The sequence below is a fragment of the Coptis chinensis genome, chromosome 6 (genome assembly GCF_015680905.1).
Source record: "Coptis chinensis isolate HL-2020 chromosome 6, ASM1568090v1, whole genome shotgun sequence".
NCBI lineage: Eukaryota > Viridiplantae > Streptophyta > Magnoliopsida > Ranunculales > Ranunculaceae > Coptis > Coptis chinensis.
The window spans coordinates 37,067,577-37,080,117 of NC_141461.1; the positions used below are offsets into that span (position 1 = coordinate 37,067,577).

General features: G+C 35.7%; 2 protein-coding genes and 1 long non-coding RNA gene across 3 annotated transcripts; 2 read left to right on the forward strand and 1 right to left on the reverse strand.

Moving 5' to 3' along the window:
• Positions 1-980: 980 nt before the first annotated feature.
• Positions 981-1,422, reverse strand: LOC147492816 (uncharacterized). The gene is made up of 3 exons (XR_015198674.1): positions 1,360-1,422; positions 1,232-1,272; positions 981-1,074 (listed from the first exon to the last, which is right to left on the reverse strand). It is a non-coding gene; the product is annotated as an uncharacterized LOC147492816 (long non-coding RNA).
• A 3,063-nt stretch (positions 1,423-4,485) lies between these two features.
• LOC147492817 (protein FAR1-RELATED SEQUENCE 5-like) lies at positions 4,486-5,391 on the forward strand. The gene has a single exon (XM_086567650.1). The coding sequence runs from the start codon at positions 4,486-4,488 to the stop codon at positions 5,389-5,391; it is 906 nt and encodes a 301-aa protein (XP_086423776.1).
• Positions 5,392-5,406: 15 nt separating this feature from the next.
• On the forward strand, positions 5,407-6,594 carry LOC147492818 (protein FAR1-RELATED SEQUENCE 5-like). The gene has a single exon (XM_086567651.1). The coding sequence runs from the start codon at positions 5,407-5,409 to the stop codon at positions 6,592-6,594; it is 1,188 nt and encodes a 395-aa protein (XP_086423777.1).
• The last annotated feature ends 5,947 nt before the right edge of the window (positions 6,595-12,541 follow it).

Consider the following 12,541-nt stretch of genomic DNA (forward strand, 5'->3'; position numbering starts at 1 on the left):
CCATTGTATGATTCTAGATAACATTTGCAACAAATGTTCTTCTTGAATTTGCCCATCATCTACATTTATACATTTCAGTTAGAAACAGCAAGAACAAATCATTCCTTGGAAGGACAGCTCATAACTCGGCACCAATAAATAAAAAATTATAGCATAAGAATCTGTACAACTTAATAAGAAAGCACTTTTATATATTGGAATGTTTGTTCGTCTGCCCATCAACATATGAACCAATCAAACGAAGCACTCAGGATGTTCCTAGAATGACCTCAAGAAGCATCCTGTTGTGCCAACCTTCATGACCGCCTCAAAAGAATCATGTCAACCATTTTGACATCATTCCTGTAAAGGGTTCTTACTATAAGTTTTGTAGTGCACCAAAGAAGTTGAACCACCATACATACAATTAGAGAATTCATACACTCGAGGTTATGAATAGTTCTTCCATATAACTACTAATATTAGTATATGTAAGAACTGCTAATATACAACTGTTAATAGTATATTTAGGTTGGGAATCAGTAGTTGATGGTATCATGACGACACAATGGAAATCCCCATGATACTGGTGCCAAGTGAACTGGAAGTACTTAAGTCAAGTATTGGTGGGCATTTCCATGTTTTCACCTTTACCAATTATTTGTAAGAGAAGGCATTAATTATGATGTTTCTATCATGGTATGACCAATCTTATTGTCGTAAAATTTGATGAAATAATATTAGAACCAAGTCAATCAACCTACAGAATTATTAGCATTGCCCCGTGTAATTAGTTTGAGAAGCCTTAAACTTAGGTAAATTATTAGCATTATTGTCCGCGTAATCAGTTTGGGGAGCCTGAAGCTTAGGTAATAGTAATAGCACCAAGGTCTCTTCTCAAGTGTGTAATTCATTTGGTTTTTTGAACCTATGCTTCGACTATCACTACAGAGTTCAACAATACATATAAAGATAGTAAAACTTGATAAACATTTTCCTAATACCTTTTCAATTGGGTAAATGGTTTTCTTGCAAGCAACACACTTATCTTGAGTTTCCACCGAACATATTTGAAACTTTGCTATTGGCATGGCCCTGTGCAATTCAATCCACAACCAGAAACAACTTAAAAAGTGTTGTATGTACAAAGAATTTGCATGAACTCAAAAATATGTTTAATGTTTGCATATAACTTTTTATATATAGGATAATAGCTTAGGTAATTCAATGGATAAATTTTGTAATTTAGTACCTCATCAACAGATTTGTCAACTTTAACAGCTCTAGGAGCACCTACAAAAAGTGAGAAAGGAAATGAGCAGTGATGAGATGAAACTAATAAGTAATAACATCATATTCAACGAATTGACTACCACACACTTTCAAAACTTTTGTCCAAACTTCGATTCTAGTCCTCTTAAAGAGTTTATCAAAGTGAAGCTTGCAGTGCAGAACCCCTTTGAAGGAGGAGTAGTTACTGAGCTGCAAATGAACACTAATTATTGGTGAAGATATGAAGCATCAAACAAATTAGAGGCACAATGTGCTAAAGAGAAAAGAAACATATAAGAAGAGAACAATGAAGATACAGGTAGGGATAAATAAATAAAAAAATCGAAATTGATTCTTGAGAAGGAAAGAAGAGGGAGAGAAGAGAAAGTGTGAATCATTAACCAAAATTGAGAAAGAAGGGAGAACGTCTGAAAGAGAAAGGGGCTAATTAAATTATGTATTTATGTTTTTTTTTTTTAATAAATTAAGTATTTATGACAAACAAAACTTGCGATCAATTCAAAAGATGGCGTGTAGTTGGTTTTAGACTTGAATTTACACAAATCATTCTTTCAACTTGAGGGTGTGAATGGAAATAAAAACTGAAATGACCAAATAATCTTTTTTAAAGGGCATTGAACAATTTGTTTGAATATTTTATCAAGGATATTTAGCAGTAGAAAAAAAAACTGGTCAAATTTAATTATGGTGTACTCTATTACTAATATATATATATATATATATACACACACAGTCCGGCTCTTAAAAGGACCTTAAATAAGTACCAAATCTAAAATACCCAATACTTCACCTACAAAATGATTTAAACCCTAATCTTTTGTGCATATGATCTACTAACTATAAAGAACATCTTTACAAAAATTCAACTCGTTTGACAATTTTTAACACTGGCAAAAGATTATTGCAAAAACTAGACATTTCTGGACCTTTATATATATATATATTCAAAAGTGGAAAACTATTTTATCTAAGTTCGATGATATCAAACGAGTTGAATTTTTGTAGAGATGTTCTTTATGGTTAGTAGATCATATGCACAAAATGATTAGGGTTTAAATCATTTTGTAGGTGAAGTTGTGGGTGTTTTAGATTTGGTACTTATTTAAGGTCCTTTTAGGAGCCGGGCTATATATATATATGGGGTGGGTTCTGTATACAATAACTTTTGTACAATGGCTTTTACAACAGATCTGCACCAGATAACATGCTAGATCTAACGGTTCATAAAGAGGTGAGTTGGCAGCTATTATTAGTGTTTAAGTTGTTAAAAGACATGGCTTGAGCCAAGCCGAATAAAAAGAAAAGTAACCCACGTATTACAACCCATTAATTTTTCTTTCTCCTTTCACTCTAATCTTCGCCGGAAAATAACAAAGGAAGGGCGAGTTAAATGTACTATTCCAGTAATCTCTTATTTTTTTCCTTTCTTATCTAATATATATTAAACGTACTATTAATAACAATCTTAACAAACCAGATTTATCTCCCTCCTCTTTAACTTATTATCTCCCATGTGAAGTGGGCATTGTGACCAACAACTTAACAAGGATTTCGACGACGATATATACAGAGTTCAACAACAAAAAAGGTATGCTTTTCTCGAAACACCTTAAAAAGCTGAAAAATAGTAACTTTGTTTTGTTTTTTGTATCTACGTACTCATTCTTTTTAACTGTTTCTGTAATTCTTGTCGAAAGTTCATCAATATTTTATGTTTTGTTAATCACTTTCTTATCATCCATGACCTCATACAAATGAATGATATATATATATATATATATATATATATATATATATATATATATATATATAGAGAGAGAGAGAGAGAGAGAGAGAGAGAGAGAGAGAGAGAGAGAGAGAGAGAGAGAGAGAGAGAGAGAGAGAGAGAGAGAGAGAGAGAGCTTAGGTAATTCAAAAGATGGCGTGTAGTTGGTTTTAGACTTGAATTTACACAATTCATTCTTTCAACTTAAGGGTGTGAATGGAAATAAAAACTAAGATGACCAAATAATCTTTTTTAAAGGTCATTGAACAATTTGTTTGAATATTTTATCAAGGATATTTAGCAATAGAAAAAAAAACTGGTCAAATTTAATTATGGTGTACTCTATTACTAATATATATATATACAGCCCGACTCCTAAAAGGACCTTAAATAATTACCAAATCTAAAACACTCACAACTTCACCTACAAAATGATTTAAACCCTAATCTTTTGTGCATATGATCTACTAACTATAAAGAACATCTCTACAAAAATTCAACTCGTTTGACAATTTTTAACACTGACAAAAGATGATTGCAAAAACTAGACATTTCTGGACCTTTATATATATATATATATATATATATATATATATATATATTCAAAAGTGGAAAACTATTTTATCTAAGTTAGAGGATATCAAATGAATTGAATTTTTGTAGAGATGTTCTTTATGGTTAGTAGATCATATGCACAAAAAGATTAGGGTTTAAATCATTTTGTAAGGTGAAGTTGTGGGTGTTTTAGATTTAGTACTTATTTAAGGTCCTTTTAGGAGCCGGCTATATATATATATATATATATATATATATCTATATATATATATATTTTATATATAATTGTTTTTACAACAATAACTTTTGTACAATGATTTTTGCTGCACTGCACAACATGCTAGATCTAACGGTTCACAAAGAGGTGAGTTGGCAGCTATTATTAGTGTTTAAGTTGTTGAAAGACATTGCTTTAGCCAAGCCGAATAAAAAGAAAAGTAACCCACGTATTACACCCCATTAATTTTTCTTTCTCCTTTCACTCTGATCTTCGCTGGAAAATAACAAAGGAAGGCCGAGTTAAACGTACTATTCCAGTAATCTCTTATTTTTTTCCTTTCTTATCTCATATATATTAAACGTACTATTAATAACAATCTTAACAAACCAAATTTATCTCCCCCCTCTTGAACTTATTATCTCCCATGTGAAGTGGGCATTGTGACCAACGACAAAAAAGGTATGCTTTTCTCGAAACACCTTAAAAAGCTGAAAAATAGTAACTTTGTTTTGTTTTTTGTATCTACGTACTCATTCTTTTTAACTGTTTCTGTAATATTGTCGAAAGGTCATCAATATTTTATGTTTTGTTAATCACTTTCTTATCATCCATGGCCATGAATACAATATATATATATATAATTTTTTTTTTCTATAGGTGTTGTACGTGATAAATGGAAAAGTCACATATGGACGAGTTTGAGTTTACAAGGCACTATGTTGGAGTAGAAGAAAGTAAAAGATCCCATGATGGCATAGAGACACCCTATGTAGGGATGATTTTTTGTTCAAGTGATGAAGCTAAAATGTATTACGAGAGGTATGTTGTAAGCAAAGGTTTTTCTACCGTTATGAGATCATCTAACAAAGGCTGGAGGCATTGTGACAGAGTGACAAATATCTCTTTTGCTTGCTCCCATTTTGGGTCTCACAAGAAAAAAATAAATGAAGATGTGGATAAACCACGTTTGAATACGTCAACCCAGATAGGGGAATGCAAAGCTCAAATGTATGTAAAGCTTGGTCGAATTACAATGAAGTGGGAGGTTGGACAATTTTGTGATGAACACAATCACACCTTTGTCTCACCCTCAAAAAGAGTGCTCCTCAAGTCAAACCGAAACATGCCTGACGCAGTGAAGGGAATGGTGGAACGTTTTCATGATGCAAACCTACAAATAAACAAAGTCAAAGATATTTTTGGAGGTGATGTGATTGGTTTCAATGACCGTAGATGTTGGAATCATCTTCGTGACATAAGGCAAAAAATTGATATTGGGGATGCTCAGTGGGTCTTTAACCACTTTCAAAGAAGACAAGTTGAGAATCCTCAGTTTTATTCTGCGATGCAATGTGATACAGAAGGGAGAGCAGTAAATTTTTTTTGGGTTGATGCTAGGTCACGTATGTCATATGAACAGTTTGGAGATGTAGTCTCGTTTGATACCACTTACAAGACTAACAAGTATAATATGCCGTTTGCACCATTCACCGGTGTGAATCACCACTTTCAAACAATCCAATTTGGATGTGGATTGTTACAGGATGAGACGGAAGAAAGTTTTTTATGGCTATTTTAGACTTGGAAAAATGCAATGGGGGGAAGGGATCCAGTTTCATTAATTACTGACTCAAATCTAGCTATGAGAGCTGCAGTTCCTAAAGTTTTCCCGACTGCACGCCATAGGTTATGCTATTGGCATATCAAAAAGAAGTTTGGAGAAAAGTTAGGCCACCTGTACTATAAAAAGTCAAGTTTCAAAAGAGCGGTGAAAGAATGTCTACGATTTACTATCAGAATTGAGAATTTCAAGAGAAGGTGGGACACATTGATTGAAAAGTATGAGTTAAGTGAAAATTCTTGGCTCACGGGATTATATGAAGATCGTGAGGCGTGGGTACCTGTGTACAATCGAACTACTTTCTTTGCTAGTTTGAACACTACTGGTCGTAGTGAGGGAGTCAACGAGTTCTTTAAAGACCATATCAACCGTACCACCAATTTAATGGATTTTGTTCAAAAGTATGAACAAGGCTTGAAGAATATGGAAGTAAAAGAGAGAAATGAGGATTTTGAGTCTGAACAGAAGAATCACATTATCACTGGGAGAAGCTTCATTTTAAAACATGGGGCGAAGATATATACAAGAAAAATGTTTGAAAAGTTTAGGACTCAGTTATTTAATGTTGAGTTATATAAAGCTAGCATGGTATCTAGTGAGTTAATGACATATGATGTGAAATTCATCCGTAGCAAGACCAATGAAGAAGGTGAGCATTGGATTGTGAAATGGAATCAACAGATGTGTGAAGGAGTTTGTGAGTGTCATCTTTATGAGTTTGTTGGAATACCCTGTGCCCACATACTTAAGGTGTTATCCAAACTTGATGTCTATGAAATTCCAAAATGTTTCATTAATGAAAGATGGTTGAAAGGGGCTAACCGATTTAGGAGGGGTGACAAGGAAGGGTCTCTTTGCCAAGAACAAGTTGATGCTATGAACCTTAGTTACTTGTGCCAAGAAGCCACTAAATGGGCGTATGTCGCCTCCCAAACTCCGGCAAGCTACAAAGTGTTCTTGGATGGTTTAAGAGAACTTGGTACAAAAATTTTAGAAATCATTCCTAATAAAGTTGTTGAGGAAGATGTTTCAAGCGAATCAAGTGCTCCATGTGATTCAGGGGATGACCGTTCTTCACCTCAACCGATTTTAGATCCTAATGTATCACAAACTAAAGGTAGAAAGAAAGATTGTGCATCCTATAGAAGCAGCAGGAAGTAAGAATAAAAGAAAGTATCGTTATTGTAACTCATATGGTGATCATGATACTCGCAATTGTCCTCAAAATCCTTCTTCAAAAAAATTCAAAGTTGAATCAGCGAGGCACATCAATGGGTGATTTTTTTCTTGTAATTTCTAGTGGCGAGTTTCTAAGATGAATGCTCCAAGTCGTTAAATCATTTTTATCTATCTTGTAACTACAGGTGTCAAGTAATTTGAATTGTTTTTAGCTTGCATTGTTTTCCATTACAGTAAAGTAGACGTGTATTTGGAGCAATCTCTTTCATTGCCTCCTTCAGAGCAAAACATTACAATGAGAAAAATATAGTTGATGGACAGTGTTGGCTGCTAGTGTGAGAAAGTATGCCGTATACAATGGTTTCCATACCAACGTTGTGCCAAGTTGCCAACAAAAATTTAATGCAACATACTACAAATGAGGTCGTAGATGACAACTAAAACAATAGTCAAACGTAATACTTCCAACATAACCTTTCATATTAATTGAAGCAAATGACAATTTGTCAAACACATTCTGCCCATACAAAAATTGGCATAATCTCACCACCAAAAATACAAAATTTTAAGAAAAACCACACCCCAAATTTACAAGAGCTTTAGATTCTTCTGTTAAATATAAAGCAAGGTTTTAGCTCATCAACCCTTAAACGTAGATTTACAAGTTCTCTGTCTTGAGCAGCAACCAAATTCATCTTTGATTCCGTTCATAGCACCCCCAAATCCTTGTTTCACGTGCATTCGCCGAAACACTAAAAGAGAGAAAATAGAACGAGACAAGAGAAAGGCACTCTTGTTTAATTGTTTTTTTTATTGGTATAATCTTATATATAAAGCGGATACCAGATTTCCCAATTAGTTCCCGTATTCCCGGTTTTACACCAAAGTTTTTTATGGGAAGGGTACCGGAAAGTTAGACAGCCACTTTTTTTTTGTTCTTCATTGAAAGGGTAAATGGGTAATGTAAAGCATTCCCAGGTATAAAACTCAACGTCTTCAGAAATAGAGACACCGTTTTTCCAATTAAAAAAAAAAGTAAACCGTTCGTTCTTCTTCTCCGTTCCTGAAACAATAACCCGACGCACCGTTTCGCTAAATTTTTCATGAATAAACGATAATTCACTTTCTTTTCGTCTCTCTTCGTCCATAACACTACCGGTGAAGAAACAAATACTCTATTCAAATTTTCTGATTTTGATTTGCAAGCAATCGCAGAAAAAACATTTCTTTTTCGCTAAGAGGTTCTTTCCTCCCGTTTCTCTGTGTCTTCTTCACCACCTTCATCCTTCTAAATGATTTTTTATTGTTTGAGAAAAGCCTGATAAAGCAAGGACTATGGTTTGGTTCATATGTTCTCAATCTTCATATGACTTTGTTTTGTTCAGGCAGTGCTTGATTCTCCTGGGCAAACCAAGGACTATGGTTTGGTTGCATTTTCTTCTACTGTTGCTGCTAAAGCATGATGTTCTTAACCTCCTACATATATACTCTATACATGATTATCCCTTTATGTTGTTGTTGTCCAGCATAAAAACAGAGAGTAAGGCCTCTTTACATGCTATCCATGTAGGTTTGAATTTATTACTCTTATAACATTTTTGGTAGAATTTATTACTTTTCTTTTAATTCTGAAAAGGAATATGCAAGTGAAGACGGCACTAATAAAGAATCCCAAGTCTTATGGAGCATGGTATCATAGGAAATGGATTTTGAATAAACGGTTGTTGTCTTCATATGATCAGGAAGCTGATGGGCGGAACTTCCATGCTTAGAACTATAGGAGGTGGTTATCTGGCTTTGGTTGGGGCAAGGTTCCATAATGTGTCGTAACTCTTTCATTTTTTCTATCCTTTTCCAAATTTGTTGCTGCACTGAAAAATGTGCAGAAAGAAGAGGAGAGATAAACTTCACAACAGAGATGATATGTCACAATTTCAGTAATTATTCTGCATGGCATAATCGTAAGTAAAATTTTGTCTTGCCTGGTTTATGTGCTTCATTGTGTTCTAATATTTTTAACTTCTAGATCTTATTCATATTATTATAAATAACCCCTCAGCATATAACACCATAGTCGATTCTATATTTCTCCCTTACACAAGGAGCAGTCAATGTAGAATAAATAATGTATACTATGCGTTAGGTTCTCCGGCAGCAGTTCTGAAAACTAACACTCTTGCTGTGTTAAAATTTAAAACCAACAACAAACAACTCAGAACTTAAAGTCAATAGCAGACCAATGCCAAATATCATTATAACAATATATGGACAATTGATTTCCACATTTTCGTCAAGTCTGTGCCCAGGGGAAGGGTGCTGTTAGGATTTTTGGTGTTTGCCCTATTTTAGACCCTCAGTGCCCTTGAAGTAATATCTCAATCAGCTTTGTGCTTTTGGAGCAAAATGATTAACATACTATCGGATTAGTTGATTCTAAGAGGTATAAGCTTAGCTTTTCAATCCAGTGTGTGCACTGAGGTCGTTGTTGTTAAATCTGTACCTACATGGTCTCTATCAGAGGTTCTTACAAACTTTGGGTTTTCTTTTGTATAATGTCGCATTTAAAAGGTCGGATTTTATGTATCATCTCAAGCAATAACAAATGGATTTGGTGCATGTGAGCCTTCCTAATGTATCCACTGAATAGGTTATTTTTTATGCTGTTGACAATGCATTCCAATAGCCGTCAAATTCTCATGACACGTACATTGTGCGCTTTTAAGCCGTTACTTTTGCTGATAATGAATATTAGAGTTGATTGTATTCAACATGAATGAATGTGACAATCATTCACCGTGGTACGAGAAAATTTATGAAACCCTCTAATCGAATTTGATTTTTCATAAGTGCCATTTGATTATTTTTTTATGTGCACCCAATATTTGGTCTATAAGATTTGTAATTACGAATTTAACTCTGTACAAGACTGTTTTTTTTTAGAGTTGAACTATGCAGTTTCCCTACAATATGTGGACTGACCTTTTTGGAATCCAACAGAAGTATAGTTCTATTTGCCCATCTTCTGATCAGCTTTCCTGTTATTCTCCACGTGCTAACCTCTTTCTTCTTAACTTTGTGCAGTTTGTTCAAAATAAACAGGTCAGCACGCTTGACTTTTTTTATAATTAACAATGGATTGTGACTCTGAATAGGCCAAAAGAGTCAATGGTGTCGCAGAGTATGGGATATGGATTGTGCTTTTAGACTGAACAAAATGCAAGGAAAAGTCTCAGAGGATAAGTTCTCCCCATTGCGAGTTTGCGACGCTTTCATACATATCTCTGTGTACCCATGGCAGTTGCAATAGTCTAACACCATCTCAACTATCCGAGTAGCAGGAACTACAAGGTCATGGTATGATGTGATTAAAAATAACTGCAACTTCACCCTGAATGGCACTTCTAGATTTAAGTGATAAAGATCCAAGATACTTGACGAACGAGTGTTCCAATTTCTGACATGCTGGAAGGGACACAAATGCTTCCACTATGTAATGGCTCATGTACAGAATGTGCACACTTCCCCACTTGCAAGAAAAGGTAGTACGAGATATTAAGGAGGCAACCCAGCTTAAGTAAACTATAACCGTTACCGAGTTCTTAGAAAAGACAAGCTGTAATATCTTCATGCTGCTCTATCTGAGCCTCTTAGACTCCACCCTCCAAGTACCCAAAGCATTTTGTTCATGTCTGGTCAGATGGTGGCGCCTATTGGTTTGTCGCAGGACAACCCGATTATGGCGACAGGGGGAGCTTACTCATTGTTGACGTTCACTGATTTCAGCAGATGTTTAGAATGGTTCTCGATTCGTTTCGGTTTAGATAGGATCTTACGTCAACTCCTATTAATCACTGCAAGGATCCGAATCCGGCCTCAAAATAGAAGAGCGATTACATTTTTGTGTGCTAATAGGCTATATTGAAGTTTATTGATTGATTTCTCCGACATACCCCGCATCTCTTTAGGAAACAACAAATGGAATAGAAGGGACTCCAACAACAATGCTTGAACCGCGGGGGAAGAAGAGAAGTTCCTCGGTGGTACAAATAAAGGATTGCAAAAGCGCATAAGACCCTCCAAAATGAAACGAGAATAAACTGAAGCAACACATGTACTTTCTCAAGAGCTAAACACGCCCATCATAAAGAAGCCACTCAAAAATATGAGAAGAATTGGATGATCGTTTACCATAAACCGATGTTATCACAAGGTTTAATTCTCCAAGCCGGGGTAACAACGTATTTAAGGACATCACATTTCTTATATGCAAAGGGAAGATCAAGAAACAACCACTTTCGAGAATACAAATTTGAAAAAAATGCTTGCCCACGGGAAAGACCAAGAATTTGAGCTGTTTTCGTCTCAAATATGTAACTCATCGAGATTAATCTCCACGCATTACCCGCATTGTTTTGATCCAGATTGGTCAGATAGTGGTGCCACTTGGTTCGTCACTGATTTCCGCAGATGTTTATCATGGTCCTTATTCGCATACAGTTTCGATTGGATTTGAGGTTGCCAATTTTTTTGATGAGGTTTTAATTACACGCAGCAGGAGCTTTCGGAGACAAAGATCTGAAAGGGCGTTACAGAGATGTTACCGGGGCATATAGGAGGCTGCCCTACTTTCCTCAATCCATTCCAGATGGTTCAGCAGAGAATTCCTGATCGGGGTCTTCACATGTGCCGATACTTGAACATGCCGCCGTCCAAGAATGAAAAGTCTTGAGAATTTGTGCGTCCTGCTATGTATGTTTGCTTGATTTTCCATCGAGTTTTAAACATACGTATTATAATGGAGTTTCCCTTTGGTACTGAACTCTTGCAAAAATGGGAGTGCCTCTTATTCTCTTTGAACAAACAGTCCACAGAGATGATTGGGAAGGACTACCCATGGGACTCATGTTGCAAAAGGAAAGCATGGGATATTAGTTGCTGCAAATGCAAGCTGTCGGGTCTTGGTTGATGTTCAGAAAATAATAGCTGAAAAGCTTTCTGCTGTCGCCAGTATCTAACTTGCCAAATTTGTGTTTCTAGGAGCGCTTGGATAACTCGATGTTGCTAGCATTCGTGATTCGTCTCTATTATAATCGGGTCTAACTAACATCTAATAGATTAGGTTCGGATGAGGCCTTAGTTGCACGCAGCAGAACGTTCGAGAGACAGATCGGAAAGGTGGTTCTGAGAGATGTTACCGGCCATATAGGAGGCCACCCTACTTTCCTCAATCCATTCCGGATGGTGCATCCCGGTCGGGTCTTGACATGTGCCAATACATGAACATGCCGCATCCAAGATTGAAAAGTCCGGAGTATTGGAGCGCCCTCCTATGTATCTTTGCTTGATTTGCTATCGAGTGTTTTAACGGTTGTATTATAATGGAGTTTCCCTTTGTTACTGCGATCTTGCGCGAAATGGGAGTGCCTCCTTTTCTCTTTGAGCAAATAGTACACATAGATGATTGGGAAGGTCTAGGCCATGTCACTCATGTTGCAAAAGGAAAATATGGGATATTCGTTGTTGCCGATGAGAGCTGGCCGCTTGGTTGATGTCCAAATTTAAAGTCGGGCGACTTTGGCGATGTCGTCAATATCTAACTTGCCAAAGTTGGGTTTCTAGGAGCACTTGAAATATGAAATAGGACTTAAAACTCTATCACGAGACTATATTGTTGTTGTCGGTGTTAATGTACGATCTTGGGAATTCATTTTGACATATATAACACACTGGCCTTTGTTCCTTCATATGAATTAATACAGCGATACCTTTAATTAGATCGTTTTCACCAGTTTGAAATTTAGCAGTTCAACCCTTTGTCTATGTCTTCAACATTCTTTTAACATTATTTGTGTTCATGTGTCAATTTCCAAAAACTATCCTCGCTAACATTGCTTTTAAAGTTCAATATAGGCTTGCCTAACCAAAAAAT

Excerpts from the sequence above, each read along its gene's own strand:
- LOC147492818 (XM_086567651.1), top strand. The coding sequence starts at position 5,407 with ATGGGGGGAAGGGATCCAGTTTCATTAATTACTGACTCAAATCTAGCT.
- LOC147492817 (XM_086567650.1), top strand. The coding sequence starts at position 4,486 with ATGGAAAAGTCACATATGGACGAGTTTGAGTTTACAAGGCACTATGTT.